Here is a 26,074-nt window from a genome sequence, read left to right on the forward strand (position 1 = left end):
CCCCATTGCTTGTGGAATCAACCGAGTAAACCACCGATTAATTGCCAGATCGGATTGTTCTTAATTCGTATCTTTGGTGGAGAAGGGACCAAATGAATGTCTTGTAAGTAGAGTTTCTAAATACCAAGATTCTATCGTATTTCCAAATACTTTATATTTTAAAGTTTTAGTCATTAGATGTCGGTTATTTTATTTTTAACTCTCGAAATATAAAAGATCCCATAGTACACTGAAAAATCCTTTAGTAATTTTAGATAGAAGTAGGTAGAGGTTAGTTTTTTGGATACAAATTTAGGTAGACGTTAGATAGAACTGTATTTATTCTACTGGAGATAGAACTTCTTATTTGACTTTGCAATTAAATTTTCGATTAATTAATTATGATTTTTGTTTTTGGCAATGATTGAAGGTGGGGATCTTTTGAGAGCCCAGATTTCCCAGTTGGGATTTTGAAAGACGCTGAGATGTTTAGGGTTTATCAGATTGCTCTAAAGACGTGGTCGGATTGGTCGGAGGTCCATGTCACCCACTCACCAGAGGTATCAATACGGGACATTACTAGCAATTTCACGTTTTTTTTTACGATATTAGTTCATCATAGGATACAATTGATCATGTGTTGGTTAATAATTGATTCTGAAAATTGAGATACAAAACCCTTTGGCTTCCACTAGAAATTTGACCCTTAAGCTAAAGGGTTTCACCCTAACTTGAAATTTGGCTTCCACTAGACTTCTTGGTATATTTTGCTCTTTATGTTTCTTAAATCATGTGATATGAAATTGAGAGAGTAATTATTTTAGGTGACATGCTAAAATCATAAAATTTGAATTTGACAACTTATGTGGCACTTTGACATGTTTTAAATTTTGCTCTTCACCTAATATGTCAATTTTAAACATAAAATAAAAATTCATATTTATTTTCTTTGCATTGGTAATGAAAGGAAATGGATTAAAATGTATAAAAATATTTAAACATCGCATTGGCAATGAAAAGAAATAAAAAGACAATGCTTTAAATCAATAAAAGTTTAATAAAAAGAATTTAATAATTAATTAAAAAATTGGAAGGTATTATCAAATTTGGCAACAAGTGAGAGAGATGCAATTACATGTCATATCACATTAAATTTGGTTTCTCGGTTGAAAAACATTATTATTATTTTTTTTTTTTTTTTTGGCTATTGCTAGTTTGAAAATTTCTCTTAGCATGGTTTTTGACTTGCAAACTATATAAAAATGAGAAGAGATCCCTTTCGGATCTCGTCCTAGGGATCTGAAGATCCGAACCCTTGAAATTTGATCAAACGGTTACAATTATTATAACTTTTAGAAAGATCTCCTATTTGTAACCATTTGATCAAATTTCAAAGGTCTGAATCTCCGGCTGCCTAAGATTTAATGGGAGAGATCCGAAGGGAATCTCTTCTCTATAAAAACAATCCCAATCATATATCATCACCAATCTTCCCATGATAAAATAGGATTATATAATCATAATTCTGATTAAAGTATAAGCTGACATCATGTAATATGTGAATGCAAACAAAATCTTAAAACAATAATTTTCTATTTCCACCTGCACGATTATTCATCAGTCTTCTTCTTCTGCTTACCTGCCGCCTTCTCACTCTTCAGACAACGACTCCATCATTTCATACAGTCTGTGTCCCTTTTCATACGATAATGAGTGAACAATTTCGAACCCCCTTTTGATTTTTCTCTCTCTTTCAATTATTTGGTCAAATAATTTTCCGAAACGAAGCAAAAAGTCTCGATCTTTGGCGATGCAGCAGTCGCAGAGGTGGAAGTCGAGCAAGAAGAAAACCCAGTTTCCTGCTCTGGTGTTCGTCTTGTTTCTGTTCATAGCGTTCTCGAATCTCCACAGAGAACGCAGCATTCTGAAAATTCAAGAGAGCCCTGATCTCGTTCTTCACCGTCAAGATTCATTCACTTTTGTAAAGCCGAATCTTTTCACCCTGCAAAATCATGCTCCAGGTAAGGCTGTTTGGTTCTGCTAAAAAAGCTTTCTGGGTTTGTTTTTCCGTATTTTTTAAAATATTTTTCTGAATTCTTGATCAAATTTTTTCTTTGATTTGGTGAGGTGGGTTTAAGTTGGTTTTGTAAATTTTCAGGGGTTTTGAATAGATTCAGTACATGCAACTCCACCAGAGAGTACAGTGGTCAGAAAATTCTGTGGACTGCCAGGACGCCGGAGTACGGTCACCGGAGAGAGAGTTTGGAGAGGTGTGATGTGTTTTCCGGCAAATGGGTGTTTGATAATGCTTCGTATCCGCTGTACAAGGAGTCGGACTGCCCTTACATGTCGGACCAGTTGGCCTGTCACAAGCATGGGAGGCCTGATTTGGGGTACCAGTACTGGAGATGGCAACCCCACAATTGCAACTTGAAGAGGTAAAGAGGTGTTTGATTGTTTGGGATTGGAAATTCTAATCCCACATTGTCTGTTTGATTGTTTTCTATAGTAGAATTGGAAAAAGCATTTAGTTCCGAGTCGGTTTAATGCAATTTCTAGTTCAAGATACTTGATTGAATGAACTGGAATGTGTTTTGATCTTATTAGAGTTTGACTAGTATAACAAGTATGGTATTTTCGGTTGTTTGAGAATGGAAATGTTGAGTTCCCTTTTAAAATGTTCTAAAAGACGTTAGGCGCTAATCGGGGGTAGGCTAGGCAGACTAGGCGGATTTAAGTAATTACATTTCGTGTAAATAAGTGTCTGATTATACTTAAAATAGACGTTTCATCATAAACTACGAAATATAATGACATATATATTATGAAGTATTGGAACATAATAAAAACATGGGGAACAAGCACATAGTGTGTGTTCATTTAAGCATTCAACAAGTTTCTTACAATTTATTAAAAAAATAAAATACAAAATGAAAGTCATCTATTTTCTATCTAAGTGAGTTGCAACCTAGGCGGGTCTGGGCGAGCTAGGTGGGTGCCTAGCTGGTCTAGGCAGGCGCGTCAGCAAGTCTAGACGCCCTTTCTTAATTTTGAAACTCCTAGGCATTAATCGGGACGGTGACCAGCCGCCTAGCGCCTAGGCATGGATTTTTAGAACAATGTGTTTGGTTTTATTGATAGATTGTTTTCTTTTTCTGTATAGATGGAATGTGACTGAAATGTGGGAGAAATTGAGAGGCAAAAGGCTGATGTTTGTAGGGGATTCACTAAACAGAGGGCAGTGGATATCAATGGTCTGTTTGTTACAATCTGTGATTCCCGCAGATAAGAGATCAATGTCGCCAAATGCTGACCTTACCATTTTCCAAGCAGAGGTAAACATGATTTCCTATTAGAAGATGGGGCCTTGGTACAACTATGTATAATGCATTAGGCTGCTCTTTTGTGACTAAGAGAAATCTTTTTAGTTTAGATCATGGAATGTTCTTTAGGAAACAACTGAATGTCGGTAATAACTGTCGTCATGAAACTAGAACATACGTGAAATTTTTGGGTACGGTTCCTTGTAGTAGGTGGGTGCATAAATTCCATCTGTGTAATTTTCAGGAATATAATGCTACTGTGGAATTTCTCTGGGCTCCGCTTCTTGTAGAATCTAATTCTGATGACCCGGTGAATCACCGAACATCTGATAGGATAATCCGACCAGATTCAGTTCTTAAGCATGCATCAGTATGGGAGGATGCTGATATACTGATATTCAATTCCTACCTTTGGTGGAGACAAGGCCCAGTTAAGCTGTTGTGAGTATAATCGCAATACCATCCAGGTTTCGGTTTAGAAAGAACTGAGTTATATAGAAAAATAATGAATTGGTATCCAAATTGATCAGACTTTGAATTCATACAGATGGAGCGCTGAAGCAAACAGTGTTTGTGAAGAAGTAGACGGCCTTGGAGCCATGGAGTTGGCCATGGGGGCTTGGGCCGACTGGGCTTCCAAGGTCAATCCCCTCAAGAAGCGGGTCTTCTTCGTTACAACGTCTCCTACGCATCTCTGGTTAGCACCTTGCTCTTATACAATATTCTTTTATCTACCACTTTGGCTGTTATTTCTCCGAAGATTTCAGGTTTTGGAAAAGTATCCGAAAATTCAGTTCCATTTGTATCCTCATGCTGCGGACCAGCATTGTCTAGTTAATGACATTTTTATTTCGGTAAACCACGAATATGACCTGTGTATACAAAATCATGGTATTAATGTAGTTCTAGTTGTATCATTTTTGGAAATTTCATATATTACCTGTATGTATCTAATATGTAATTTCCTGAACTTTTAGGAGTCGAGAGTGGAAACCCGAAAGTGAAGGTAATTGTTACAGTGAGAAATCCCCCATTGACTCGGAGGGCTACTGGGGAAGTGGTTCTGACCTGCCTACCATGAGCATGGTGGAGAAGGTCCTCAACAAGTTGAGTTCGAAGGTTTCCGTTATCAACATTACTCAATTATCTGAGTACCGGAAAGATGGCCACCCTTCCATATACCGCAAATTCTGGGAGCCACTGCGGCCTGAGCAATTGTCTAATCCCACGAGTTACTCCGATTGCATACACTGGTGCTTGCCTGGTGTACCCGATGTATGGAACGAGTTGCTATTCCAATTCTTGTAAGCAAATGTACAATTTTTTCAAGGCATTCTTAGTGGTTTTATACAACAGGTTGCCTTGTTTTCTCAGCTCATGTGCATTACGAACTGGACCGGCAACCGTTAATGCCGGTGTTACACAGTTCGATTCATTGAAAATATAGTGCTAGTATTCAACTTGTATATCCCCTGTTCTTGCAATATTAGATCCATGTTTGCTGGGAATTATGAGCTTTATTTTTGTTATTTTTGTCAATATCATGTGTTCATTTATGAACTACCACTCTTATATCTCTGGGTTGGGTTTCCGCCCAATTCAAACAAGTTTAAGACCCAGAACTTCCAAGCCCAAAACAAAAGGTTGCAATTTTAGCAACTATACATTACCGAATCTTTTCTTGCATCAATAAAAAAAGGTCGTACCCAGTGCACAAGGCTCCCGCTTTACGCAGGGTCTGGGAGAGGTGAATGTCGGCTAGCCTTACCCCCATTTATGGAGAGGCTGCTCCCAAGTCTCGAACCCGAGACCTACCGCTCATGGGCGAATGCACTTGCCATCGCACCAAGTGCGACCTCTATCTTTTCTTGCATCAATACGGGAAATAATTTTCGCACTCCCCTTTTTGTTCTTTTTGCCTCTGGCGTTCGTTTGGATTGAATAAATCGGAGAGAGAATTGGAGGCAAAAATAGAGAAAAAGTGCAAAATAAGAAAACGAAAGCGTGAAATCAGTAACATGATGATAAAGGGAGGTCTTAGTATTTGATCAGCAGGAGCACTGACTCTGAGCAACTTTGTGTTGAGTGAAGATGGAACGATTCCCATAGTAGAGAGAGTCAGATGCGTGAAATGGCTAATTGAAGGGTTTCAAACTCAATTAATTAAGGAGACTTTAACGAAAAGTTCCCGGTACTATGTATTTTAACAAAAAATCATATTTTTACACTAAAAAGTCAATCCTGATATTATTCACTTTATCCGTTATTTTATCATTTTCGTTAAAACTCAAAATTTTCAAACCTTTTATTTTGTTCATTTTGAATAATAAGAATATTCTCATAATCTAATCTTATATAGATAGTCACTCGCAAAATATACGTATTGGTAGATTTGATAGATATGATATGTGTGTCTACAATAATTTAATGGCCCTTCGTCTATAATTTGTGATGAGGAGGAATCGAATTAAGGACGAGTTGAACTGAGAAGAAATTAGAATGTAAATTTTCATTAAAATGGTATACTAAACTATGTGGATTTGAAGCAGGATGACACTACTTACATACAAGTTGTTTACAATTCAACATAAATTGTTAACACTAATGAGTGATACACTTGGTTCGTTTGTGGCGTAGCGCCACTTCAAGGGTTTATGCCACAATTTGATTAGTCTAATACATAAGCTAATTAGTCGTGTATAGATGTTCGTACTTAATACGTATTTACACCTTGTAAAACTTGAAAACTATTATGATTTAGAGATTTTTCTACTTTACACCGGAGCATGATATCCATTGATTTAATATCGTCGAATTATTTAGACTATTTTAACCCAAGAAAAAAAAATTCTTGACCTTCTATTACTTCAGTATATATTAATTCTAGCGAATTTCAGTACAACTCATCACCGAAACGTAGTAGAATTCTCGTGAAGTTGAGTACAGCTCATCTTGTGCTCAGTATCTTTAATATGAAGTTAGTACACAGCTCATCAGTGTCTGTATATTAGGGAATCATATACATTTACCTGAAATCTGTAGTTGCCATTACCATTTACCACTGAATGATTGCATCGCATTGCATGCAGAGCCAGAGACCATCTGTCGAGCCATTAACATCCCACATTCATCACTTGACATCAAGATAGGGCGCCTGATCCGGTTATGCCGTTGGCTGCATTACTCACGCCAGGACAAGAACACTGTATACAACTATATAGTTTAAATATCGGGAGTTTTCCACCAAAGACTAATAACAGACAACTCTCGTTTTCATACGAACTGAGTATTCACATAAAGCAATAACGTACTTTTGATTCCGAGTCAATGGCACAAAAACAGAACTATGGCTTCAAAGAACACATTCGTGAAAATTCAAACTCGATTGAACTCTAACTCTTTTTTCGCTTTGCACTAGACTAACTCTTGCGGTTACTTAAATATTTTGTACCAAGAAAGAAAGATATGCGTCTGCTGCTGCTTGTGAATGGGCGGCAACAGAAATCTTGCGGATCTGGGGCCGCGTTATGATGATCACATTTATGCACCCTGATTTCGTGGTTTGACTATTTGACTCATTGGGGGGCACTTGGTTTGTCCGTTCCGCCGTGGAAGAAAAGAAAGATATCACTTTTTACGGGATCCAGCAAAAGATTGTCCTACTATCACACACTCTCCCTGTGGGTGCTTTCAACGTGTGCCACTTGACTTGTCGACTGCACGCATGGAGTCAACAAGTTTTGTTAGTTTTAATCACGTTTGACTAAAAGCTTAAATCACCTATAGTTGAATGGTTATCAAATTTGACTCGTTTATCATGTTTAGGGAAGAAAAATGGTACAGTTAATCAATCACTCTTTTAGTTCAATAGTCAGCCTTTGATGCAAGTAAATGTTTTCAGATCACAAGTTGTTCAATTACTCGTCAATACTTAATCGCTAGTATAATTTATATCTGATTAGCTAGTTAGTGAGACAATGACTTACTATTAGTATCTTGTTAGCTGGTTAGATATTAATTTACTAAAGTGGTGCTCAATAGCTGCTTTAGTAATGGTAGCTGTATTGGAGTAAGACACGGCCCACACCTCTATGGAAAGCAGCAATGGAAATTTTCTGTAACAGAATTGGCGTACATAGATAAAAAGCCTAACTTTCTATTTATGGAGAATAAGCAATGCCATTACATGGAGAATTAGCATCAACTATGTACTAACAATCGCGGTAACATGAATGAGTATGTGTTTTCTTAATGATTGGACGTAAAACACCTGTAGGTGGCTTTTAAGTGACTTTTTCAATCGTGTAAACTCAATAAGAACACGAATCTAATTCTGTTAGCTAGATCATGAGATGGATCTACATGGCCCCCCAGTTTCCCACATTGGCAGCCGATCAATGGTCCTCCTGAGATGGCCACCACCACCACCGTTTCATCACTAATACTGGCCCTGCAATCTCACTCGCGCAAAACTCATCATTTTACCGACAATCGTACGGGCCGATTGATTTGTTTAAGAAAACCTTTATAACGAGAGGGAATATTTCTAACTTAATTAGCAGCAGATTCTTGCAATTTGCTTAAAAAATAGTAAGTTAATGATGATATAATAAGACAGTGGGACACGTGGTGACAAGGGTTTAATTAGCTCAAATTAGAAAGAAAAACAAGTTTTGATGTAACAGCTTACGTTCAAAAACCAGGAGGTGAGAGAGGGTTCTTTTCAGTTGTATCGCATTAGAAAAGGGATGAGGAAGTGCTTAGAAGAAAACTAGCATAATTAGCAGTATCGCATGTGTGTGTAGAATCTAGCGCACAAAAGGGACGTTGATAAAACCCAAAAAAAGGTGCCAAATCTAGTAGCCAAGTGGTCAAGTCCCAACCTCCAAATCCAACTAACCAGTAAGCAAATTCGCAAAGCATGTAAGAAATAAATATTCTTGGGTAGGGTTGCTGAAGGCAAAATCATCGTGTGTTCTAGTGTGATCAAAATTGAGTGTGTTTTGCAAGTGGTAGATTCCTTCAATAGTTTTGATTTCTTTGTTTAATTAACTGTATTCGGGTTTCAAACTCTTTTTTATTGGTAGATTATGTAAAATATCGTTTATAATAAAAAAAAGTTCAATGCATTTTTACTTTTATGTGATCGGACTCAGGTAGTCTTACCGAATATTTATACTGTAAAATGTTGGGCATAATGCTTGATTATTAACTGTGGACCTATAAAGATTTAATAAAAAAAAAAAAAGCAATCATTTATGTACTAGTATGTGAAACGACTATTCTTAGGAAGTGAGTGACTTTTCTTAACATTTTGTTTGTATGCACCCATCTTGAAATACTTAGTCACTAATATCTATTTTGATATGGCCTGTTCTTAATTCTTAAGGGCTTTATGTTTAACAAGAATTGAAATGTTGAAAATGCTAATGGGTAATGAATGCCCACAGTAATATTTAAATCTTTGGTAAATGAATGAAAACCTTGACAGATGAATGTAGACTTTGGAAATAACATGATCCTATTTTCAAAGTCATGGGATGAAAATTTCAAATTGTAATAATGCGAGTTGCTCTATAAATAGAGCACTCGACTGCAATCAAAACAGACAGGAACGAAAGAAAAATCAATAACATCATCTATTCCTCCGTCTTTTATTTGTCATCCTCTTGTGCTATAATTACAGTGTGATATTTTACATCTGTTTCGCTTCATTCACTAAAAAGGTTATCCCTCTAACTTTTACATATTTATAACATGAAACTTTTTTTTAAGTCAAAGTAAGATTTATAGGGCATTCGACTTTGTCATGGCCATATGAGGTCATCTCTAACCGAACGCTGATCAGATGACTCGTTTTAGTTATCTGACCCTCTAAGATATTAATATTTTAATGAACAGTACATGGCTATATTTGTCTCCATCTCCAATCGATGGCCAAAGGGACATAGGGTTCGTTTTAACCCTGTGACAAAAAATCGTCTCTAACCGAGGGCTAAATGGTCATAGGGCCAAACATAATTTATTATTTAAATTTCAAAACTACAACAACTTAAATTTAAAAATGATAAAAATAATTTTTTTCAAAAAAATTTAAAAAATTTTGGCCCAAAAAAAAAAAGAAAAAAGAAGAGGACAATACTGTCGAATTGGGTCAACTGGTTGGCCTTTTGACATTTTTTTATCCCATGAAGTCCACGAACTATTTAACCTAACATTCGATTGAAGACAATTTTCAATCTTTGAACCATTTGAAGATTGGAGATGAGCTGAGGGATGACGAGCGAATACAGCGGTTCAAAGGACAAACCATTGAATTGAAGAGAGCGTGGTGCAACAGTATGGCACGGTCCCGTCGTCAATTCCTACCCCGGAAAGCACGATGACCTAAAAGTTGTAATACGACGTAATACGACTGAAATACCCTCCAACCAGTAGCAGGAAGGTGGTGGTCCTGGGAGGGCATTTAGGGAAGAATGTGCATCGGGGATGGTGAAGGGGAGTCTAGAAATCTGGTGGGTTCTGGCCCCTTTTCTCTGGGCATGTAATAAGCAGGAGACTGCTCTCCTGCCTGGGACTCCGGGTAGCAGAAAATGAAAGTCAGGACTCTGCAATTTCCAAGGCACTCCCAAACTCTGAAAACTACAGACTTGTCAATAATATCATAATATGCACGTTACATGAGAGCTTTTTCAAGATAAAACAGACACAACAACCACGTCAAGTAAACCAGCAAAAAAGTGCGTACAACCGTTTTTTAAAAGAAAATACGATTGAGTTCGATATTTTATAAATTGTGAATCTTTTTAATTATGATCATAAGTAGATTGTAATTTTTAACAACTATCTTATAAATCTTGATAAAGTGAATAACCATAATTCATTAAGAAATACCAACTTGTATTTTAATAACACGTAAAAATTTATCGACGCACATTTTCAATTAAAGAAGTTCTTATTTGGTGTTACTATTTAGTACGGTGGTATGTTATGCATGTCATAACAAACAATTTATGTATTCTGATGCATGCAACATGAACATGCATTTCATTTGTGAATTGACCAGTCTACGATAATAAAGTTGGAGTAGGATTCTCTCTTCTCTTATTATCATCCCATGCTCTTACATTATTCTTTTTGTCTTATTCTTTATATAAAAAATTCAAAACAAGATGTAAACCTGACGTAATTGTAACCGTTAAAATACGAGGGGATAAAAGGAGAGAGAGATTAGTTTGTATACCATTACTTAAAAAACTACAATGAGCTAACACAGTAAGTGATCATATTAATAAACAATACTTCTTGGCTTCTTGCTGGTATTATCAATTGTTTCTTACAGGTGGAGTCAAATGGAGTGATGCAACGTGACAAAGAGAAGAATAAACAACATTCTTAAAGAACAAAAGCACTGCAATTCACCAGAAAGTATGGGATAATCTCAAAGTTTAATGTTGAATAATTGATAATACAGCAAACCAAAGGCAAGATGATCTGTTTATAATACCCTCGAAATCACCCAATAAAAAAGGAATCAAACAAATAACAAAATATAGGAAACGTCTTGAAATATCAGAATCTGATTTTGGGCTAAAACGATAGGATTTGGTCGAAAAATCCCACAAAGCACCATGTCTCGCTCCTCGAAATGTCAGGTCAGGGGCTTGAATTGGATATCGAAGTCTGGATCTACAACGCTTTGTTTTGGTCCAAGTTTATGCTTTTCGACTTGACTTTTAATTCACTTTACAATGTGATCTACATGAATCATGATGATGATTATGTGTGAGAGAAAATGGTGCATTTTGGGTGTGACAAATGTTTCCATTAGTAGTTAAATTATGAAAGATAGTTCCATTAACTAAAGTGAATATATAAAATGTCATAACGATAGATAATAAGAATTAACCTAATAAGGGAAAGATATGACTAATTATGAAAGAAGACTGAAAGGAGGGTGAAGGGTCCCCTCTAAAGTCTAAATCATCACCATAAATCCCAAAAATAGAAACATAAATAATAGTAAACCAAATTTATATAGAGCGATGTAATGCTTGACACCAATTCTTAAGTCTTGAGTGCATGCATTACACCGTACGTATTTTAGGAGAAAAAATAGAGAGTTTTAAGAAAAGTTCATGGTACTGTTCACTTTAACGAAAAATCATATTTTTACACTAAAAAGTCAAACCTGGTATTATTTATTTTACCATTTATTTTGTCCTTATCATTAAAACTCAAAATTTTCAAACCTTTTTCATTGGTTTTTTTTTTTAAATAAGGTAACGTACGTTGTCAGTAAGGCCATAGTATTATAAACCTAAATAAAAATATCAGGTAGACCACAAAAGTCTATTTGTTAAATTATTTAGTAAGTAGTTTTTTCAAGCTTTTTCACGGCTCCAAAAGAGAGAGAGAGAGAGAGAGATGACGTTTGTAATGTTTGTGTTTTAGCTACTCTCTACTGCTATAAATACTACTGCCCTTCCCATAACTCATAGCCCTTCATACTCAGATATTTCAGAAGATCTAGCTACCAAGCTGCTTCATCGTCTTCTTCTTCCTCTTCTGCTGGTGGCTTAGGAGTTTAAATAGTGTGGAAGAATCTGTTAAGCTCAGGAGGGATAGCGCCATTCTCGGTTTGGTTTAACCACGTATCGCGCTATCCATCTTGGGCTTCATGGCTTCTTCTTACTCTCTCTTGCAGTACAACTTTGGCTTAAAGAACACTTCAAGTAAGCTTAATTTGTTATTGTTTTCATAATCTTATGTTTGAGACGGCTAATATGCTTTGTTATTTGAAGTTTTTCATCGCCAAAAGAAACATCTGGTAAACAAAAATGTGTTGCAAGCGAAACATATCTGCTTGAAAGCTGAAACATCTGCAGACTCAGTGTTTGACTTTGAGTCAAATGAAGGGATCTTGAATGTTTGCCAAGATTTCAAAGAGACGGACTAGCGGCCCTTACATCTGAACGAAGGGATCATTTCAAGATTTTACAGAGACGGACCAATGACACCTATATCTGAATGAGGGGATGTAGGCCATTTTCATGTTCAATTTATCTGTTCCGTTTACATCTGAATTTGATGTTTTTCTTTTATTATTTAGCAATTTGAAGCTAAATATTTGCTTAATTAAGCTTAACTTGTAAAAACCCCCCAATGCCAAGGAACAATATAAATATGTATGTCCTTGATATACGATAATGATTTTCCTTTGATTATTTTGTTAACGATCCTCCTTTTTCATGTGTTGCTTCCTTTGCTTCCACAATCCATAGTTATTGTACTAGATTAGTTCACCATAAAAAAAGTTACTGTGCTAAATTGCTAATTAAGCTTTTAAAAATAGATTAAAAATAAGGAAAACTAACGAAAAATTAAAAAAAAACTTCCCTTTTAATGAAAAGTTATTTTAAAGATATAATGAATAGTACTAGGGAAATGTATAAATATGATTTTTCATTAAAAGTGAACAGTACCGAGAGTGTTTTGTTAAAACTCTTAAAAATATGCAGAAACAAGAAAATATGAAACTGAAAGACTTATCCGAAGTCACATGGAAAGGTGAAGAACTGGAGTTGGATGTTGACCAGTTCCCAACCCAAGCTGGCGAGTGAATAAGTTAGGGGACTCAGATATTTCACCTTCAATTGCCTAAAGTTTAGCTAAAAGATTGTGCAATTTTGGCACCTATTTTCGTACTCCTGATTATTTTGTTACCATTTCAGGTAACAATTCCCTTGGTTGTTGCCTCCACTAAAATACAAACCATTCACTCCCGACAGCTTTAATTTTTCTTTCTTTTCGCTTTCGTCTTTTTGGGTTTTTACTTTGGCCAAATTTTCTTCTTGGTTCCTATGTTGACACGGTACTTTTAATGTGACTTTTGTGGTGAAAACGTTATTAATTAAACTCCCGTGGTGAGCCCTATTAGCAATTGAGGTCCAAATCCAAACTTCCGTTAGTGTTCCGTTAAATAAACTCATGTGACTATCACGTGGATGAGTCAAATTCATCATTTCAATTCAAATTACATCTCATTCCATGGACATCTAGCATGACTTAGGTATACTATATACGTGTGTTCTTTTTGGGTGAGTTATGACATGCACTTGTTTCTCTTGTGAGTTGGCATCTAATTCCAGTGTACAAAGCAAATTGAAACAAAAGGGGACATAATTTACATTAGCCATTCACGAGAGAAAAAATAACTTCATCATTTCTTATACCATAATGTAGTTTGCACACTAATGACAAAAGCATATATCCAACCCGGGAAAAAAATAAAATAAAATAAAAAGACAAAAGTATGTCTTCCACAATATATTGTGGTTCATCATAACAAAAAGTAATTAAAAAAACTTTCCACAAAATAAACAAATAATCTAGTTTTTCACAAAATAAAATCAATTTCCTCCGCTTCATCATTTTTATTTGCAAGGTATTGTGCTTTTTCATCTGTTGATTTTGCATGTTGTGCATTGGGGCCATTCCAGAAGGTCTCCAAGGATTTATAGAATTTGATGATATTGCAGAGGTCATTCCCGGAGGACTCCATGGTGCATTGAAAGGTTGTGTACTGCAAGACCACGGCATGCATCAAACCACACTACGAATTAAAGACAAAATTGAAATGCATATATGCAGACTCGTACAAATTGATAGAAAAATTAAAATTCAAATAAGACTAAGTATCTAACTCATGATTAAAGACGTGTTGACATTGAAAAAAAAAAACAAAAGTTTATTAAAAGTATTAGGATTTCCAAACGAAATCATACCTAAGAAATTAGGCGCGACTTCACATTTACCTCTTCTCCTAGCCATTGACAAGGTTTTATAAGTTTAGTTTCACTGCGTTTAAGTTTTTTTATTTATTTTTTATTTTTTGGTAAAATCTAATTTCAGTTAAACCCTAAGTCAGACTAGATGTCCACTGCATACAATGTAATTTGAATTGAAATGACGAATTTGACCCCTCTATGTGAGAGTCATATGAGTTTATTTAACGGAAGAATAACGGAAGTTTGGATTGGACCTCAATTGCTAACAAGGCTTACTACGAGGGTTTAATTAACAACTTTTTCACCACGAGGGTCACATTAAAAGTGTCGTGTTACCACAGGGACCAAAAAAAAAAATTGGCCTTTTACTTTTTAATATGCTTCGATGTATTCTGCATGCCAGACGGTTTAGTTGTTAAATTTTTTAGAGTATCCAATAACAAATGTTTAATATTGGCATATTTAATATTGCTTCTGAAAAACTAAGAGTGAGTTTTGGCAACTAAATTTCTATAAGATTGTGTTTGGTGGAGAAAAGAAAATCACTTTTGGGTAGTAAAATTGTTTTATGAAGACGCTTTGTTATGTGTTTTTTTTTAAAGAAAATACTTAAATTTTAAACTGGGAGTTAAAAATGTGATAAAATAAGAGTATGAGCATTTTTTTTAATTTTTTTAGTACATTGATATTTTTACATTAGGGAGAGGGGAAGTTCGGTTAAGTTACATAACGAGCAATGTAATTTGGTATCGAATTCGCCATTCACGAGATTCGAACCTAAGACCTGTCACTTCCAAGTGAAGAGGAATACCACCAGACCGTAGTACTAAGTGGCGTGTGTGACCAGTTAAAAATATGTGTGTTTATTATTTTCGTTAATTAAAAAAAGAAAGAAAAGCATTTCTAACAATAACACTTACGAGAAGAAATGGTTATCGCAAAGGCATTCCAACACGAGCTCTATATAATCGTCTGTATTTTGTAATTAACACTTTTTGAATTGGTCATCAAAATTATGCAGTCCACCATAATTAAAGAATGAAAAAAAATTTACATATAAATAAATAAAAACGTATAAGAATTATTATCTTAACCCCAATGATATTTTTGTTATTCTTTACTTGTAATTTTATTTTTATTCTTGTTTCTAATATTTTAATTTTATAAACTTAAAGAAAAAAAATGCTCACTACGTAGTTTTGTTCTGTTAGTTTGTATCTTTTTAAAATTAAATAGTTTTATTTGAAAATTACGAAGAATTTTTTTAGATTATGAATGATTTATCATTTGTGTCTTCTCGTTTTATATATAGATATTAAGATTCAAAAAAAGTGGTTGTAATATATATATATGAGACACTTTGGATGCGGTCCTTAACTATCAATATTCTTTGATTGAAACCTTGTTAGTTTTTAGTTTTTGATTGAGGTCCCTGACATTAATGTAATAATGTAAGTTACTATATTTTTTTAATTAAAAATTAAAAATTGAAATTTGTAATTGTTTATATTAATGAGATTTTAAATAAAACCTATAATTTATGGGATTAAAAATAATAAAATATAAATTATACTCTCTATTATATTGTGTGTGTGTATGATACATACATATATGTATGGATACATTAACCAAAATTAACAAAAAAAGTTATTGTACCAAAACATGGATGCATTCTCAAATCAACGAAAAAGAATGTACCCATATAAGTTTAAACATGGATTAAAAAATTTGAATGGATTTTATATTAAAAAAAGAGTACATTTTACATATAACAAATTGATATAATTGAGAATGGGTACATTTAAGATTAAAAAAATTGAAAAATTATACGAATGGGTACATTTAAGATTAAAAAATTGAGAATCTTTTTATATATATAAAAAAAAACTAATAGGTACAAACTTAATTTAATTTAATTTTTCATTATTTTGGAAATGTTTGAATTGAAAATTAATTAGAAGTTTAATAGAGGTGTGAGTATTAAACCCTAAATTAATTACTAATTTTTATATTAAAAAATTATATAATAAACAAGTAAATTCATTATCACATTAATGCTAGGGACTTGAATCAAAATTTGAGAACTAATAAGGTCTTGGTCAATGAACAGTAAAAACTAGGGACCGGATACTAATTTTTCCTATATATATATATATATATAGAGAGAGAGAGAGAGAGAGAGAGAGAGAGAGAGAGAGAGAGGAGAACTAGAAATCAGGGAACGGAGAGAAAGTTCCATAATTTTTGTTTTTCTATGTGATTAATGCATAAAAATACTCGACTAGTTGTTGTCTCTTTCACGATTTGATAGTGTCCATGAAAAATCCTAATGTCGTGTGCAAACGTAAAATGAAATTGGAATTGTTAAGGTTTTTCGCATTTTAACATTTATTAATACATATGTCAAATTCTAATTTTTAACTTTCTCGTGTTTATTGACATGAGTTGGATTTATTCTAATTCTCGACTTTTCTACATTTATTAGCTTAAACATTGATCTTACAATTATTCTAATACGTTTAAATGACTGTCAATGATGTGTTTGGTTGACATGAGTTGGATTTATTCCTTCGTATTTACTAACACACGGAATAAAACATATTAAAATTCATTATGCAATTAAAAAAAGAATCATAATTGAAAAAAAAGTGAATACAAAAATTGAAAACCGAAAACAAAACAGTTATCAAACGACACCTAATTGTATCTCGCGTGGAAATTAACTCCGTCATACACCCATTTTGACACATCCCAACCCAAATCGAGGTGTGCTGGACCCATCATGGGAAGTTCTTGTGTGAGTTCCCAGAAACAAAACCTTGAGGGCGTGGTCGGTGCCCAAAGCAGATAATATCGTGTTACGGAAGAGTCGAGCCCGGAATGTGATGGGAGCCCGGGTCGGGATGTGACACATTTTCATTGAGATATCATGACAAAAATAGTTGTTTATCTCATACTTATCAGTTGCATATTGCTCTCCCAACAGAAAAAATTAGTAATCATGCCCAATTAGAGGGAGACAACCCATGAGTAGTTGAGTACTCGTAACTTTAACAAATTTGCATCTTATGGAATATTGGCCCATTGGGCTTCAATTCATGCACCCAAAACGGCATAAGATAAAAGCCTCGTTGCTTTTGATGGCAACCACAACCACACTTTTAGCCACGGCATTCGGCCCAACGGAAGATATTTTTCTGAGCGCGAAATCTAACCGTTAAAATCGTCGCAAAAAAAAAAAAAAAGGATAAACAACACGAAAACATATGGTTGCAGGCCTTCTTCAACATTCACGCTCTTTATCTGTTTAAGAATTTGAAAAATGGCGATTGGTCTCTCACACCACCACCTTCTCTGCATATATTCCTCCAAATCCAACCCACCATTTTCAAAAACGCAAACACATGTCAGAAACCCGAAATCCTCCTCCGTCGCTCTTCGGACCATCCTTAAGTCGTCGTCTCCGAAAAACTCCAACACTTCGCTGCAAAGTTCGCCGGAAGAATCGAAGCCCGCCATCACTTCTAAGTGGGCTGACCCGCCCGGCAAAAACCCACCTCCCAGATTGTCTTCTTTCGACTCCCTCTTCATCCGCCTTCGTCGTTTAAGGTAGCTTGCAATCGTATTTTCTGTACCCAATTTTAAATTCCATTTTTGTTGGGGTTGTTGGAAATTTGTGATTTGAATATATGATTGCAGAGCTGAAAGGTTTAAACTTGATGGAATTTTTGTGGACATTTTGTCGATTGCTCTGCCTGCTGCTCTGGCGCTGGCTGCTGACCCTATTACCTCTTTGGTTGACACAGCCTTTGTTGGCCATTTAGGTATCTACTTTGTTCTTTGTTAATTGATACAGTTATATGTGTATTTGATAAATAGTACAAGAGTCCCACTACACATGGTTTCACTCATAATGGCACCGAGGCCTTAGTGATAAAACTCCATAGCTGCTGTGCAAGTAGGTGGTAAGATATTAGTAGTGGTCGGTCGTCCATGTATCTGAAATCTTGACAGTTTCTGCATGGTTTAGGGTCGGTTGAATTGGCAGCAGTTGGGGTGTCAGCTTCAGTATTCAATTTAGTTTCTAAATTGTTTAACGTTCCGTTGCTCAACATCACCACATCTTTTGTTGCTGAAGATCAGGCATTGGCTAGCAAGGCCCAGGATGGTAATTAGCAACTTTTTCTAGCAAGGCTTGTCATATTTAAGGCTTTGGAATTAATTCTTTGCTTTAATCAAAATGGTTTTGTGAAGATTTCCAGGGTGACAGCCAGAGCAAGAAGCTCCTTCCCTCAGTGTCAACTTCGTTGGCACTTGCTGCCACCATTGGCATTGCTGAAGCTGTTGCACTTTTTCTTGGGTCGGGTGTCTTGATGAATGCCATGGGTATATATGCTGTATGTCAATCCTCACCAGTTATCAGTTTATGTTGCTTTGTACTACTTTATTCCGCAAATGTATCTTAGATTCTTAATATAGTACTTCAGTTGAATTCAGTTTTGGTTGATGTCTTTGTGCAGTTTCTTTCTTTCACATGATTATTAATATCATGATTTGGAGTTGAATTTCTTATTTGTTTAGGTAGTTTTTACTGTCGCTTTTTCACTAGTATGTAGCAAACCTCTTTCTTCCTTCTCTGCGTCACTACAGACACACGGTATTCAAATGAAATTGAAAGGGGTACCATGGTTTCAAAGTTGGCTGATAAGGATGGAAGAAAAAGATTAGCATAAGGAGTAGGAAAATTTTCTCACTGTGGGATATGTAGCATCTATACATTTTGAAACTGACTGATGATGTTTCTGGATTTTTTATTTGAGGTTTGCTATTGTTATAGGATTCACCAATGCGAATACCTGCTGAGAATTTTCTTGCCCTAAGGGCATTAGGTGCTCCACCAATTGTAATTGCACTTGCCTCACAAGGCACTTTTCGTGGCTTTAAGGACACAAAGACACCTCTGTATGCCATTGGTATGTATTGTTCTGCATCTTTTTGAACTCAACTGTACTGTATTCCAACTGATAAAATGACAATGTCTGCTCTTTTGTGTCAGTTGCTGGCAACTTACTTAATGCTATATTGGATGCAATTTTGATATTTGCTTTTGATTTTGGAATCCGCGGTGCTGCTATTGCTACAGTGATTTCTGAGTACGTCAACGATGTGGTAAACTTAATTATACTGGTGGATTTTGATCTTGATGTTCCTATCATAAAATTCTGTCAAATTTTTTTTTCTAACAGAACTCTTCATGTCTATTTTTCGCAAGGTACCTGATTGCTGCTATTCTTCTGTGGAAATTGAATAGCAAAGTATTACTTGTCCCTACCTATATTGATGGGGGAAGAATAATCGGTTACCTTAAATCTGGTAGGTTCTTTGTGAACTTGTTTATGAAAAATAGATGATAGTGATATATGAGTTTTTCTAAATATGTCCTTTATATTTGTCAGGGGGTCTTCTTATTGGCAGAAGCTTAGCAGTAGTTGTAACTACGACACTAGCCACATCCATGGCAGCCCGGGAAGGTCCTATCCCCATGGCTGGCCATCAGATTTGCATTCAAGTTTGGTTGGCAGTATCTTTGCTTACCGATGCTTTAGCACTTGCTGGTCAGGTGTGACATATTTTACTTTACAAGTTTCATATGACTTGTGAACAATTTACATAGAAGAATTTAATGAAATAAATTATGTGAACGAACTAGCTTTAGTTTAATCATTACAATGATGTATCTTCACAGGCACTTCTTGCCAGTGGTTACTCCCAACAAGATTATGAACAAGCACGCCTAGTGATTTATAGGGTTCTACAGGTCCATATTTTTCTCCTTTTTTTCCTCCACCTTGTTATGGTATTGATGTCATAGCTAACCCTGAATCTCCATTCACTGTTCTTTGAATTTCAAACAGATTGGTTTAGTGACAGGAATTGGTTTGGGAATTATATTATTCATCAGTTTTAAAGCGTTTTCTAGCTTATTCAGCACAGACCCACAAGTCCTGGCAATTGCATGGTCTGGTTTATTGGTAGGATACTACATATCTCAACGGTTTACTTGTTGCTTGTATCATATGTACAATTAGTTGCACTGCTACACATACCTGATATGGATACTGTTTGTCAGTTTGTTGCTGGATCTCAGCCAATAAACGCTATAGCATTTGTTATCGACGGACTGTACTATGGAGTTTCAGACTTTGGATATGCTGCCTATTCAATGGTATTCCCGGATCCGATCATGAACAACAGATTGGTTATGTCATATGGTCTCCTCTCACCTCTCTTTCTGTTTGGGTAGGTGTTAGTAGGGCTGATTTCTTCCACAGTCATACTCATTGCTTCTCCGTCTTTTGGCCTTGCTGGAGTCTGGACGGGGCTGTTTCTCTTCATGGCATTGCGCGTAGTAGCCGGGATTTGGAGGTAAATTAATTTCTGTATGAGATCATGTCATCGCGCAACTTGAACTTCTTGACAAATACTATTGCACTCCAGGTTGGGCACAAGAACCGGACCATGGAAATTGGTCTGGGATGAGAAGAAGCAGGAAACTTAGGGTGACGAATGTTCAATCTCCTGGTAAAGGAGAAGAAAAATACTCATCAGGGGTTATCGAACACAAGTAACGTCTCCAAAGTCCGATGCTAATTGCGTAACCTGTTTTCGAACACAGGTTACGTCATGGTGTTCAAGGGCCTACCTGATTATTAAGACGACCTGGATCAACAAGAGAGAGTGACTTCGACTGGCTTCCGACTACTCGCTAGATTCAGTATGTCGGGATGCAAATGCTGATCGGCGTTCCAAACCGAAGCTTTGTTCCCCTCGATACTTCACCAGGCTCTTGTAATATAGGGGGGTTTTGTGTATAAATACTGTAGCTCAAAAATAGCTCAGATATACATTCTTACGGAAAAAGAAGGAAACATTTGTGACAAATATCACCATTTTTAGTGGCAGTAACATATGAAATTATAAAACGCCTACAAATGTTTGTAAAACGACATCAAAGGTTCTGAAATGGAAGGGAATATATAGATTTTATTATTTTTTGGGTTAAAGATGCAGCTAAAATCTCCTATTTAATCCAAATAACAATCTCAATTAAGAGTAAGGGAACCATGAATCATTTAGGCAGCCCCTGCTCTTCCATTGCACCAGAATCGTAACTTTGTCGATCGATATCCACGCCTAAATGTGCGTACTCCGTGTGATTCGAGCTTCCAGGTATGTCGGGATGTGGTTGTGTCTGCAACTGAATAGGGAGATTATGCGTCCTCCCCCATTGTTGGTCCTCAGCAGCATCAATGCCATAGGTTTCCTCTGCAGACCAGTTATGCACGTAGTCAAGTCTGTCGTCGAGCTCTGTCTGCATTCCGATATCATTCCAAGGATTAATGCCATATCTCGGACCGTATGCCACATCTAAATCATCTAAACAAGCATAACTATGTATGAAGCCATTGCAATTATGGCCATCTAATCTCGTTGTTTCTGCAAATCCTCCTTGCAATTCTTGATTCGTCATCGATAACTTCATTTCAACATCCTCAGAAGGCTCAAAATTGGTTACAAGAATTTCGGCCGCGTTTATTTGCTCACCATGTATGTTGTTGTACTTCTCATCTAACCCGTTGTGACTTCCGGATTCCAGAATCACCGGAAATGGTTTCTCCGCGGCTTCCCTCATTGCCGGTGTCTCAACTTTGACATCATTTGAAGGCTTGCAACTGTTTCTCCGATTGCATTCCCCATCTACAAGCTCAGTTAAGTAATCATAATTGGACCTCAAAAGTTTCTCCAAAGGATCCATATCGTTACAAGGCTTACAATCAAATACCGTATCAAAATTCACAACCAGGGGCTCATTAGGCAAGTAATCTCCCCTATGATCGAAGCTTCCATAGCTCTCGGTCTGAAAAACATCATCGTTCTTAACAAGCTCACGTTCAGTTTCGTATTCACATTTCACAGCTTTTGGTTCTCTTGAGGTAGCACGTAAAACATGTAATTCCTCTGATACAGAACAATCCGTTTCCTGCTTTTGCTCTTTGGCCACACAATCCTCAAAGAATCCTGATCTTCCCCCTGCCTCATCCGCATTATTGTATGTCAATGAGGACTCATGCGACGATGGTGTTTTAGATGACACAGAATTAGAGTAGTAGTCCTTCGAGTCCACAGCATTGTCGGGGAAGTTGAGCCGGGCCAAAGCACCATAAATTGCTCTAGCAGCTTTATCATAAGCAAGAGCAGCTTCATAGGCTGTAGGGAAAGTACCAAGCCAAAGACGCCTATTCTTCTTCGTAGGTACAGAACCGGCTCTAGCTCGAATTGGTTCTCGAATTTCCGCCACCCATTTTCCCCAAGTCCTCTGCCTAACACCCCTAAATACACAATCTGAGTTCTCCGGCCCTCCTTTCCCCCTCATGCAGCCTTTTCTGGAGCCCTTCGCCGGAGCCCGAGTCTTCTTCCCTCCATCTTTCCCAGAATCAAGCCTCTCATTGTAGTTCTTCCACTTGGTCAGTGTGTCCTCTATCGATTCGCACCCGTTGCGCCTCTTCCGCAATTTCCTTTCCCTGAAAGGTTAAACCACATTCAAAGCTAGGTTCAGCTTTCAAATAATCAGCACGAACAAATTAATTTCCAGGCACCTATCTTTTGGGGTTTGGGATTGCTTTGATAGGAAGCATTTCTACTCGAGTGCATTTTTGCTTATCGTGTGGTGTATGCTCACCACCTATGTATCACCGTTAGATAAGTTTGAATTTTGAGATTTGTGCTTATCCACTACACCAATCTTGAAATTCAAACTCATTTAACGATGATAAATAGGATGATGAGCATACACCACACTAAATGATGTGAACAAAAATGCTTTATTTCTACTCGTAAGTGTGTGCTAAAAGTGCGTCCATTAGAAACATATTGCAGACTTTATTAAAAGTGCTTTTAAGAACTTTTGCTAAAAGTGCTTTTATTATAAACATATAAAACTTTTTATAAAAAACCCAAATGCTTTTTCAAGAAGCACTTGAAACTTCTTCCTGAATAAACATTGCACTTGTACACGAAGAAAGTTAGAATTCCACAATAAAACTAATTAGCAATATGAGAAGTAGACCAAACTTCTTCATGGTATCAAAGTATGTTGCGTCACTTGTGAGCCCAATAATCACGTGCTCCGCGTCACCCTATTTGTATTGTCCACATATTAGCTTGAAAAGGTTTAAAGTATCCCCAATTGAGGTTTTATCCTTCTCGAGGCCACTACATTTGTATCTCTAACGAAAAATTTCATCCTGATGAGCCGAAAATGGAGCTATAACCACCACAGACTAAAAACTTCATTCCATGGGCACCAACAAATTAAACTACATCTAGTCTCAAAAGGCAAGGACCTTTTTCTTCTTTTTTTTCTTTTTTTTTTCTTTCTGTTTTTTAGTTTAGAGATGGTGTGCTCTATTTTTAATTCCAAAACATGATTTTAAGAATTTATTGTTTATCCGTTTGTTTAATTAAGAAAACATAAATAAATTTTGTGTTATTGATTAATGAAAAAAATATTGTGTTTTGTATTTATTTTCAAGATTGAAAAGTTCATTAAAAAAAAAGTGATGAAATTTAACATTGGTAGTTCAGAGATCCGGAAAGCATAAATAAACAACATACTTAAATTGTAAAGAGATTACAATTTTGTTATTTGAAAGCATAAACAATCAAATTCAAAAGTTGTTTTGAAACAAAATCTTATCTTGTCTGGTTTCATAAAAATAAATGAATGAATGATATTCAGATAAGAGAATTTAACCAACGGTGCATGAAGTAATAAAATCTAACATCTTCAAAATTTGAATTTTTGAGGTTGAAAACTTCATAAGAAAGATGTTAGATAGCACGTTAAAAAATAAACTTTAAAACAAAAGTAAATTTATTAGCATAATCAAATTTCTACATAAATAAATATATAACTCATATAGAGACCGGAACATATAACCCCTTACTAACAAAGAATCTTTTTAGAGCCATATCAGAGCTTTAAATTGAACTATATCCACCACTTTTTTCAGCCTCATATAAAGCAGTTCATTAGAGATGCTCTTATAAGAAGTTGGCTACTCCTTGTATTGTCAGTTGATTTATGACGGAACTCCAATTTTCTTCAACCGCAGTCATAATTGTTTTAAGCGATGCCATGACCAAATCCCAAGCAGGAAAGACTTCCCAAAACTCCCCAAAACTTCGATTTCTCAAAGGAAATGATTCACACAGAGAACCCCAGATAAAAAATCAAATAAAAACTCAAGAACTCACCCGTCCGAAGCCTCGGACTCCATGCAAGTTCAGAAATCTGCCTGCTTTCTTCTTCCTTTTTATCTGAGTCGGTTTCCGAAGTCTTCCTTCAGGCGTCGAATATGCAGAAATATATGACCTTTTCGACCTAAGTTAGTTGAAAATTCGGAAAAGGGTTTATGTAGGGTTTAGGTGCGAGCTGGCTTTTGCCCCTTGAGCAAGGCTTCGAGACGTTTTGGACGAGCTTGGGTTTTCTCCTTTTTCGGCTAGTGGGTTTATGGGAGCAGATAACAACAACAAAGCAATGGCGTCAGACTCTCACTTGGGCACGAAGGTACTGAGAGATGGTCCCGAAAAGGATTAACGTGAATTTGATGACATGGACAGCTCACGGGTTGATTTTTAGCCCCTGCTTCGACACGTAACAGCCGTGCACTGTATTGACCCTTCGGTTTCTTACTCACGAAGTCCTTTCTTTTCTTTTCTGTTGCATTTATAATGGCAGCTGCGGTTAGTGCTCTAAGATGAAGCTAGTTTATTAGGCATTCACCAGTACAAGCATGTACGAGAAGGCTCGAAAACACGTTTACGACTAAAAGTGTTTTGAAATTATATAAGCATGTCTCAAAAGAACGTTTAAGAGATGAAGTGTTTTATCTATCAAAATAGTTTTAAACAAGGAGAGTGATTTTCATGTTTTTTCAGTCTTTTATACACTCTTGTTTAATCTTCATCGTTGAGTTTGTTGCAATTATTGAATCTAATGGTTACAAATAAAAAAAAATGTGTAAAAATAAGTAGACTAAGGGCTGGTTTAATATTGCTGTGCTTTGAAAAAAAAACTATTTCTGCTGTGTTGTGAAAATAAGCTTATTTTTTCTGCTTCACGTTTTTGGTTTTTTTTTACCCAAAACTGTGAAAATAAGTTATTTTTAAATATTTACAAAATACTTTTTTGAACTCAACCTTTTTTTTATACTTACTTTTTATAAAAACATCACAATAACAAATCAGTACTTAAACAAACGCTTAAGACATGATGTCATGAGTTCACTTGTTATAATCAATAAACTTATCGGATAATTAATAAAAAATTTGAGAATACCAAGTAGGACTGTAGGCGTGCCAGACTGCACCAAACTGCATCATGAAGTTTTGCGGTAGGTAACGCACCAACAAAATTCGTCTAGGACAAGAAAAAGTAACTTTTCATCCAAAGATCCGAAGAAAGTTTGATTTGTTTTTGTCTTTTTCCGAAACCAAAGAAAAAAATAAAGAAAAATTAATAAAAAAACTTGAAAATTTTGAATTTTAACGATAAGGACAAAATAAAAAATAAAGTGAATAGTACCATGATTGACTTTTTAGTGTAAAAATATGGTTTTTCATTAAAGTGAACAGTACCATAAGCTTTTCGTTAAAATTCCCAAAAAATAATACATTTATAATTTGAAATTTTTTATGAAAAGGGTTTAGGTTAAATTTATTTTAATTAGAAACCATGCATTAATTTTATTTAATAAAAATTATTTAAATTTTAATAAAAAAGTCTGAAATTTTAATAAAAATGATAAAAAAACTTTAAATTTTAATAAAAAATATAATATTAATATTAAAAAAATAAAAAAGAACCGACGATTATGATTAAAAGTGTATTAGAGGCTCAAAAAGACGTTTACGAGTAAT

The 26,074-nt window shown here is 35.6% G+C and overlaps 3 protein-coding genes and 1 long non-coding RNA gene across 6 annotated transcripts; 3 read left to right on the forward strand and 1 right to left on the reverse strand.

Annotated features, from left to right (window-relative positions):
• Nucleotides 1–1,542: 1,542 nt before the first annotated feature.
• LOC103433695 (protein trichome birefringence-like 35) lies at nt 1,543–4,768 on the forward strand. 3 transcript variants are annotated; one of them, XM_008371964.4, is made up of 6 exons: nt 1,543–2,000; nt 2,138–2,417; nt 3,143–3,314; nt 3,547–3,743; nt 3,850–3,999; nt 4,280–4,768. In XM_008371964.4, the coding sequence occupies exons 1-6, from the start codon at nt 1,790–1,792 to the stop codon at nt 4,608–4,610; spliced, it is 1,341 nt and encodes a 446-aa protein (XP_008370186.1). In that variant the 5' UTR covers nt 1,543–1,789; the 3' UTR covers nt 4,611–4,768. The 3 variants fall into 3 exon arrangements, with proteins under 3 accessions (XP_008370186.1, XP_070676787.1, XP_070676786.1); XM_070820686.1 differs by having other exon boundaries at nt 1,546–2,000; nt 3,850–4,156; XM_070820685.1 differs by having other exon boundaries at nt 1,574–2,000; nt 3,850–4,193.
• Nucleotides 4,769–11,806: 7,038 nt separating this feature from the next.
• LOC114824576 (uncharacterized) lies at nt 11,807–12,538 on the forward strand. Its single transcript, XR_003772863.2, has 2 exons — nt 11,807–12,037; nt 12,107–12,538. It is a non-coding gene; the product is annotated as an uncharacterized lncRNA (long non-coding RNA).
• A 4,817-nt stretch (nt 12,539–17,355) lies between these two features.
• On the forward strand, nt 17,356–21,142 carry LOC103433696 (protein DETOXIFICATION 44, chloroplastic). The gene is made up of 13 exons (XM_008371965.4): nt 17,356–17,701; nt 17,792–17,916; nt 18,123–18,260; nt 18,347–18,489; nt 18,930–19,065; nt 19,149–19,245; nt 19,365–19,465; nt 19,549–19,712; nt 19,839–19,910; nt 20,008–20,124; nt 20,223–20,318; nt 20,397–20,518; nt 20,591–21,142. Exons 1-13 carry the CDS (start codon nt 17,415–17,417, stop codon nt 20,649–20,651), a joined length of 1,659 nt encoding a protein of 552 aa, XP_008370187.1. The 5' UTR covers nt 17,356–17,414; the 3' UTR covers nt 20,652–21,142.
• On the reverse strand, nt 21,109–24,852 carry LOC103433697 (uncharacterized). Its single transcript, XM_008371966.4, has 2 exons — nt 24,410–24,852; nt 21,109–22,674 (listed from the first exon to the last, which is right to left on the reverse strand). Exons 1-2 carry the CDS (start codon nt 24,430–24,432, stop codon nt 21,222–21,224), a joined length of 1,476 nt encoding a protein of 491 aa, XP_008370188.3. The 5' UTR covers nt 24,433–24,852; the 3' UTR covers nt 21,109–21,221.
• Nucleotides 24,853–26,074: the final 1,222 nt, after the last annotated feature.

This window comes from Malus domestica, chromosome 04 (assembly GCF_042453785.1).
Source record: "Malus domestica chromosome 04, GDT2T_hap1".
Lineage (NCBI taxonomy): Eukaryota > Viridiplantae > Streptophyta > Magnoliopsida > Rosales > Rosaceae > Malus > Malus domestica.

Coding starts and splice junctions, on each gene's coding strand:
- LOC103433695 (XM_008371964.4), top strand. CDS start 1,790: ATGCAGCAGTCGCAGAGGTGGAAGTCGAGCAAGAAGAAAACCCAGTTT. Junction 2,001..2,137: donor CCTGCAAAATCATGCTCCAG/GTAAGGCTGTTT, acceptor GTAAATTTTCAG/GGGTTTTGAATAGATTCAGT. Junction 3,744..3,849: donor CAAGGCCCAGTTAAGCTGTT/GTGAGTATAATC, acceptor GAATTCATACAG/ATGGAGCGCTGAAGCAAACA.
- LOC103433696 (XM_008371965.4), top strand. CDS start 17,415: ATGGCGATTGGTCTCTCACACCACCACCTTCTCTGCATATATTCCTCC. Junction 19,466..19,548: donor AATCGGTTACCTTAAATCTG/GTAGGTTCTTTG, acceptor TATATTTGTCAG/GGGGTCTTCTTATTGGCAGA. Junction 20,319..20,396: donor GATATGCTGCCTATTCAATG/GTATTCCCGGAT, acceptor CTGTTTGGGTAG/GTGTTAGTAGGGCTGATTTC.
- LOC103433697 (XM_008371966.4), bottom strand. CDS start 24,432: ATGGAGTCCGAGGCTTCGGACGG. Junction 22,675..24,409: donor GAGTCCGAGGCTTCGGACGG/GTGAGTTCTTGA, acceptor TTAACCTTTCAG/GGAAAGGAAATTGCGGAAGA.